We start from the raw sequence: 8,320 nt of genomic DNA on the forward strand, positions 1-8,320 counted from the left end.
GACTGATTGAGTTGTTGATGATAAATTGTGTGTTTGTTCTGCAGAAGTTTCCAGTCTCAATGGAAAGGTGAGTGACCTGCTTGTGTCTCTGGTCTCTCTGCTTCTGATCCAAAGCCACTGCAGTTCTGATCCTGAATGTTCTTCCAGAGTCCAGATCTCATCACAGCCGGATCCACAGACGCCTTCTGGAGCTTTGATTCATGTGCCGCGTTACTTGGGCAACCTGCCCTTCAGAGTCTGGAAGAAGATGCAGGACATCGTCCAAAACAGTGAGTCTGGAGAAGATCTGTGCTGTTACACACACACTGGAAATGACGCATGAGGGAATATTTATAGTTTCCTTTCAGTCTGTCCCTTTTCATGTTGTGTTGAAATTCTAAAGCTAGGGGTCACTCTTGGGAGCCCCAAACACCTTTAACGTATTCAGAAAAGACCAGTGAAATTGGTGAGTGAAATTTGCATGTATGGCCATGCCCCGGACATCCAGGTATCCTCGCTATTGGATATACTGCACAATCAGCGGTCTCTCTTCACCTCCACACAGATAAGTGTTGAGATTTACCCTGGGTGCTTTGACGGCAATCTCTAAAAGCTGAATTTCCTACTAAAAGAGTAGTAAAGAGTAATTTCTCTAAAAGAGCTTTCACAGCGCACTGTATATAATACGGTGGCATTCTATTTACCTTAGTATGAGGAGATAATGCCACTGTTCATCCGGCAGACATTGCTGTCCTCCTAGCAATAGAGCATATCCTCTCAGCCAAGATGAAGAAGTGGTTTATTGCCGTCAAAGCACCCAGGGTAAATCTCAACACTTAACTGTGTAGAGGTGAAGATGTGGTATTGGGTCAGTGCTTTCCTTCCTCCAAGAGGGCCTGGAAAGGCACCTATCTCCATCCATCATGTAGGTCTATGTGATTTCAATAGCAGCAAATCATGACACTGTGGATGGTAGATCGATGGGAAAGCACAATCTCATTATTTGATTCCTGAGAGGTGTGCAGAGATTAAATCCCCAGAGACCGCACCTCATCCCTTCTTGGTATCTCTCAGTGGTCTTACGGGCCTCACAGAGAGATCCATTTGAGCTTTTGGAGTCAGTGCCCTCTCCATGAAGACTGCCCTCCTAACCGCACTCACTTCTGTCAAGAGGGTAGGGGATCTACAAGACCTCTCTGTAAAAGTGACGTGCCAAGAGTTCAGACCGCATACTCTCATGTTGTCCTGAGACCCCATCCCGGATATATGCCTAAGGTTCCTACTACCCCCTTCAGGGATCAGGTGGTAACCTTGCAAGCTATCCCTGCTGATGAGGGAGACCTAGCTTTGTCTCTGTTGTGCCCAGTACAAGTTTTGTGAATTTATCTGGACCACACAGAGTTTCAGGTTATCTGAACAGCCCTTTGTCTGCTGTGATAACATGTGCTATTTGGGTCCAGTTCTAGTGTCCATTGAGTGGTGAACCCTGGACTACTAACTTTTCCATCATTAAGCACATTGTGGTAGATGAGTTTAGTGGGGGAACTCATTACTAGAACCATTACCTGTGGTTATTCCCCTTTATAAATGAGCCCTCGTAATTGGGTTAGTGCTCCATATGAAGTGACTCTCTAACACTAGGTCCCATATGTATATTCTTCTACTCTTTTTGGTTTCCCTAGTGCAAACCCTGTGTCTTCACCTGGACAGAGCTTCACTCTGTCACCTGTTCTCTGTGTATGGCTGCCTCTGCCAATAGGTGGAGCCCACCACAGATGGTTACACCAGATGAGCTACTACACCAAAATGAGCCGGAAACAAGAGAAGAACAACTTTGGTCCAAGTGATATTTACAGTTACAGTGATACAGCAGATCTCAGTTCAGTTTGATTGATTGGCAAATCTAAAATATTTACTGTAACAACACTGACAGTGATCAGAGGAAAATGTCTGATGTGTTTGACCAATAGGACGAGTGTAAAAATTCATAAAAATCTGTGTATGGTTCACTCTTGATCATTATATGAACATCAGAATAAAAGCAGCTGTTGATTGTGTCTCATCAGCTCCTGTGAGTGGCATTCTATTTACCTTAGTATGAGGAGATAATGCCACTGTTCATCCGGCAGACATTGCTGTCCTCCTAGCAATAGAGCATATCCTCTCAGCCAAGATGAAGAAGTGGTTTAACAGCTCTGGCACACCACAGTGTCACCATACATTCTGCCCTTGGACAGACCCTTTGTTTCTACGGGCAGGAGCTCCCTTAGAACAAGTGTCCAGATGCATTGTTGTAACAACAGATGCTTCTACGACAGGCAGGGGAGCGGTATGCATGCAGCATTGGGTTCTTGGACAGGACCCCAGATACATTGGCTCATCAACTGCCTAGATTTGTTGGCTGTGCTTTGAGGTGGTTTCGACCTTTGATCTAAGGCAAGCACGTGCTGATCCGGATGGACAACACAGCAACTGTAGCTTATATCAACCACCAGGGTGGTATTCGCTCTCGTCGCATGTCACAACTCGCCTGCCATCTCCTCCACGAGGAGGAATTCTGAGGGCTATCACCAGCAGTGATAGATAAAATTACTCAAGTTAGAGCCCCCTCTACAAGGCAGATATATGCTCTGAAGTGGCGCTTGTTCATCAATTGGTGTTCTTCCCAGGAGGAAGACCTTAGGAGATGTGGTATTGGGTCAGTGCTTTCCTTCCTCCAAGAGGGCCTGGAAAGGCACCTATCTCCATCCATCATGTAGGTCTATGTGATTTCAATAGCAGCAAATCATTACACTGACAGTGATCAGAGGAAAATGTCTGATGTGTTTGACCAATAGGACGAGTGTAAAAATTCATAAAAATCTGTGTATGGTTCACTCTTGATCATTATATGAACATCAGAATAAAAGCAGCTGTTGATTGTTTATTGGAGTCACTACAGCATCAAACCAGAGGAAGGGAGGTGTTTTCTTTAACACTGATGTCTGGTGTGTGGAGCACAGATGTTCTGAACGGGCTGGTTTTCCTGTTAAACAGAAGCTTGAGCGTGTGAGAGTTGATCTGGATTATGACAGAGGAACGGTGTCATTCTCTGATCCTGTAACTAACACGCATCTACACACATTCACAACCATCTTCACTGACATAATATTTCCATTATTCTGTTGTTACCCTCTGAGGATCTTACCGTTCAATAGTTAATAACTGTTACACCTGCAGGTCTGGATTGACCTGCTTTTATGACCATTGATTGTCCATCTTTTACACTCATCATGTTTCCAATATTTAATCCATATCACAATTTCGATATTTGTTCAACAAGAGACTAGTGGATAATTGTTTATTTCCATTATAAATGTTAAATGATCATTCGTTCATTGACGTAAATCTGAATTGGTTAGCGAATCAGTTTGAATGATTCGTTCAGTTCACTGCATGCACTGAATCGTCTGAAAACTGTAATGGGAAACTGAACACAGAGAACATAAGGAGTGTTGCATGGAGTAGATATGAACCTACAATCTGCAAAAAAAACAATTTGCAAATGCTTCATATTGTTGACATCAATGAAGATTCAAAGTATCCAGATAGAAATTTGTTAGCCATTCTCAATGGGAAAGTACCCAAGCAACATTGCTTAAAAAGTTGCACCGTGTATCATCAGCCTAACACTTTCACAATGGTCTTGTTTAAAGTTTTAGAAGAAACCTCATCATCATCATCACACATTGTGCTCAGATTTTTCTCCTAAACTAAAGACTCTTGTGGTCTCATATTTGTCTCCTCCAATGTTTCAAACAAGATCTCAGTAACATCACACACTGTGCTCAGATATTTCTCCTTAGCTGGAGACTCTGGATCTCTCACATTTGTCTTCTCAAAAGTTTTGAAGAGATCTCAATAGCATCACATCTGATATCTCTAATCTCAGAAGAGATATCAATATCTCAATGTGATTTCCTGGCTAAATAAAGGAATAATAAAATAAAATCACACATTGTGCTCTGGTTTGTCTTAAGCTAAAGACTATGGGGGTCTCATATTTGTCTCCCATAAAGCTTTATAAAATATATATAGATGCATATCTCCAGGGCTGAAAATGAGTCCCACTCCGGCCCTGGCAACAATTATCTGTCGTATGGGTTCACTTTCACCGGGGATCCCTCGGCAGCACTCCCCTTATGCTTAGTCTGTGGAGAAAAACTCTCTAACCATGCAATGGTTCCTAGCAAGCTTAAACGCCATCTACAAACAAAACATCCATGGAAGATCAAATGGAGAAACAGGCTTCTTTGATGAGAAAAAGTACCACAGTGTCTGAAAAAGCTATCGAAGCTAGCTACCTGGTTGCTGATTTAGTGGCAAAACTGAAAAAACCACATACAGTGGCAGAGACATTAATTCTACCTGCATGCAAAGCAATTGTGAAAACAATGTTGGGTCCAAATGCTGTCAAAGAAATTGCAAAAGTGCCACTTTCAAACAATTCAGTTGCCAGATGCATTGATGTTATGCATTGCAATGCATCTTTGTGCACTTTTCTTATATTTTAATGGATAATGTGATAGTGGTGTGCCATGGAATTTTTCACTTATCAAAACTGTGCCGTGACAGAAAAAAGGTTGGGAAACACTGTCTTAAGACACAGCTGATATCTCAATGAGACATATAAGAGAATCAGCCCTTAGTATCCTGTGTCTAATGTTAATAGTTTCAGCCCTAATATTCTTGTGGCTCAGTGGTAGCGCATTGCATTAGCAGCGCAAAAAGTTGTGGGTTTGATTCCCAGGGAACACACATACTGGTAAAAATGTATAGCCTGAATGCACTGTAATTCGCTTTAGATAAAAGCGTCTGTTAAATGCATAAATTATTATTAATTATAAATTATAGTATCCTGAGTGTAGAGTAACCTGTCAGAGCCATAGCCTTGTGGGCAGCACATCGATGTGAAGGCACAACTGCACCTCAGACAGCACCAGCTCAAGTCCCAGCTAAAGGTACTTTCCTGCTCCTGTTCCCTTCTCACCTGTCCAATTGTTTCCTGTTTCTACTCCTACTGTCCTGACCATTAAAGGTGAAAAACCCCAACGTAATCAAGAAAGAAAGAGCAACCTGTGAGCACTAAACAGTTTTATAAGAGTCTTGAAAGAGATTATAGCAAGACAATAAAGAGATCTCCCATGTTTCTCACAGTTCATTCTCATTTTGGACTCCTTTCTCTCAGAACTTTCTCATGTCTCAGTTGTGTCTACTTTTATTTCTCCTAAGAAATTTTAGGAGAAACATCTATCCTAAGAAATTTTAGGAGAAACATCTGAGACACTAGGCGCGTTTCCATTACAGATTTGCGCAAAACTTTGGCGATATTTTCTGAATGTCGATAAAAAAGTATTGCGAAATGTTTCCATTAACCAATGTTATGCGGCTAAAACGTAACCTTTTGCCTCTCGCGATAAGTCATGGCAACGGATTTTGGTTGGATTTTGACGGATTTTGGCTATATTTATTCAAAGGAGGCTAATGCGTGTATCTTTATAAGCGCAGCTACTTATGAAGTGTTTCTTGGAGGTTATAGTACATTGAAGAATGATCATATGACTTTTTACATGCGCCATGTGACCTGTAAATGCGAAAAAGCCGTTTCCATTGCAGTTTTGCGAATTATTCCTTTTTCGCATTGCCTGAAAAACCACCTCATGCGAGCGTAAAAACGTTTTTGCGATATATGGGCGTTTTTTGCGAAATTGACGCGTTTCCATTAGGCGTATTTTCAATTCGCAATTTCAATTTGCGCAATTTGAAGGGTAATGGAAACGCGCCTACTGTTGATACTTGTCAAAGTATTCAGCTGGTGTGCCCTCTTTAGCCACTAGAGGGCACTTCTCCCTTCATGGACATTCTGTTATGAACTCCATTTCCCAGACTACATTGCTCTGTCTCATGTGAGATGATTGTTTGCACCTGCTTCCATTTAGATCATTAGGGTCCTGCCTATATAAGCTGCGTTTGTCTCTACCATTGTCATTTAGGTTTTATATTGTTACACTGCCTTCTGAGTTCTTTTGGTCTTGTTTATGTTTCATGGTTTTTGAATCTCTTGCCTGTTTTGTGGATTATCCTTTTGCCTTGCCCTCGGGAATTGTTTCTTTTGGATTTACTGGTTTTGACCTTCTGCCTGTTCTTGGACCGTGTACTTGGATTTTGTCCTGTTTTCAATAAACGCTGCACTTGGATCTGCAACTTATATATCTCGGAGCAGTTCATGTGACAAAACTAAAATGAGAAATACATGAGAATCACAAACTAAGTCTCCTGAGCTTAGAAGGAGCAACCACTGAGCAATAAAATATTCCTATAATGGAGTCTGTTATGAACTCCATTTCCCAGACTACATTGCTCTGTCTCATGTGTGATGACTGTTTGCACCTGCTTCCATTTAGATCATTAGGGTCCTGCCTATATAAGCTGCGTTTGTCTCTACCATTGTCATTTAGGTTTTATATTGTTACACTGCCTTCTGAGTTCTTTTGGTCTTGTTTATGTTTCATGGTTTTTGAATCTCTTGCCTGTTTTGTGGATTATCCTTTTGCCTTGCCCTCGGGAATTGTTTCTTTTGGATTTACTGGTTTTGACCTTCTGCCTGTTCTTGGACCGTGTACTTGGATTTTGTCCTGTTTTCAATAAACGCTGCACTTGGATCTGCAACTTATATATCTCGGAGCAGTTCATGTGACAAAACTAAAATGAGAAATACATGAGAATCACAAACTAAGTCTCCTGAGCTTAGAAGGAGCAACCACTGAGCAATAAAATATTCCTATAATGGAGTCTTGATAGAGATTTCAGCAAGACAATAAAGAGATTATCTGTTTCTTCCACCACATTCTCAGTTTTGACTCTTTTGACAAAAATGTGACCTTGTTTTGAGTGTGAAAAATCTGTCAAAAGAAGGAGATGTGACAAAAAATCTTCCACAGCTGTACTGCCCCACTCCCCGTCTGCTTTTGGCATGAAAGGATGGGAGTTTTCAGGTGACAGCATCAGTTTATACACTTCAGTAAGTCAGACAAAAGAACAGAAATGCTGATCAGCCACCAAATAATAGCGTCAAACAAGAAATCAGTTAAATAGGGAATTAAATCATAATGTTGTATTTAGTAGGGTAGAGTCTAAACAACAGAAATATGGCAAAATATAAGAGAAATACAGAAACACACAGTTGATATGTCTGTGAAGGGTGAAAATAGTCGGATGGAATCACAGACTGAAGTGTGACAATAATAAGGGCACCTGAGAGTGGATTATGAGGATGTTCATGAGGATATTTGATTTTTTTTCCTCAAACAGACATACTCAAAACATGAATGGGATTTAAAATATAATTTCATAAATGTTACTCACACATGCATTCATGCAGTATTTTATTTTTCTTATTGTAGTGGAAAGGAACTGATTGGGTAATGAAAAGTGGGTGTTATATATCAGAATGGTGCCAGTCTCCATTTCTAAATATATTTCCACTTCCCTACTATGTAGTAGACAAGCAAACAAAAAAAGATAGGCTACATTAGTACTGTATGTCTGAATTCACAGTATTCATAAGTATTCACAGTATTCCACAGTAGTCAAAAAGTACATGGATGACATACTACTACCTGCAATATTTTGCATACTATGCATACAAAGGACAATTTACTATCCCATGAGGCCTTGGGAGAGGATTCATAAATGACGTGCAAACAAAACAAGTTACATTGTAGGTCACATGAAAATGCCAACATGAAAGAAGCAGCATGTCAGGATTGAATCCACACTGTTATAGGACATATACTTTTTTATTGGTCACAAACTAAGTTCTTCTTATAATGTAGAAACATTCTGGTTTCAACATCCAGTATATCAAGTAAAATGACTAAAATATAATTAATGGAGGATACATGGACTGAGATATTTTATAAAGCTTGCAATATTACTGTTATAAAAAATGTTCATATTGCGTAAAATGTCTTTAATTGCTGAATTAACTGAATTTAGATGAAATTAGCTGAATTTATCAAAAATTATATGAATTAACTGAAATGGACATTATATTGACTACAATGTACCAATATGTATTGTTTATTTCTAAACACTCCTTTTTAATAAATTTAATTTCATGTGGACCCTGATAATTATGGAGGTTATCTAAGACCTACTAACAATGTTGGAGGTATGTTTATTATTCAAAAAATAAATAAATAAATATATAAAAAGCATGAAACAGTACTGCACATGTAAAGCAAGTGTTACTATAAACAGACTTCTCAACCGTACAGTAGAGTTTTATATAGTTTAGATA

At 39.8% G+C, this 8,320-nt stretch overlaps 1 protein-coding gene across 1 annotated transcript in view; it reads left to right on the forward strand.

Annotated features, from left to right (window-relative positions):
- Window positions 1-3,185, forward strand: part of LOC107745245 (tripartite motif-containing protein 35-like) — a 7,433-nt gene extending 4,248 nt beyond the window's left edge. The window contains exons 4-8 of the mRNA XM_016559092.1: window positions 45-67; window positions 148-316; window positions 1,054-1,355; window positions 1,662-1,822; window positions 2,921-3,185. Of these exons, the coding sequence (XP_016414578.1) occupies window positions 45-67; window positions 148-316; window positions 1,054-1,355; window positions 1,662-1,822; window positions 2,921-3,180 (915 nt within the window). The 3' untranslated portion in view covers window positions 3,181-3,185. The remainder of the gene's footprint in view (window positions 1-44; window positions 68-147; window positions 317-1,053; window positions 1,356-1,661; window positions 1,823-2,920) is intronic.
- The last annotated feature ends 5,135 nt before the right edge of the window (window positions 3,186-8,320 follow it).

Source organism: Sinocyclocheilus rhinocerous, unplaced genomic scaffold, assembly GCF_001515625.1.
Source record: "Sinocyclocheilus rhinocerous isolate Xijiao unplaced genomic scaffold, SAMN03320098_v1.1 scaffold3145, whole genome shotgun sequence".
NCBI lineage: Eukaryota > Metazoa > Chordata > Actinopteri > Cypriniformes > Cyprinidae > Sinocyclocheilus > Sinocyclocheilus rhinocerous.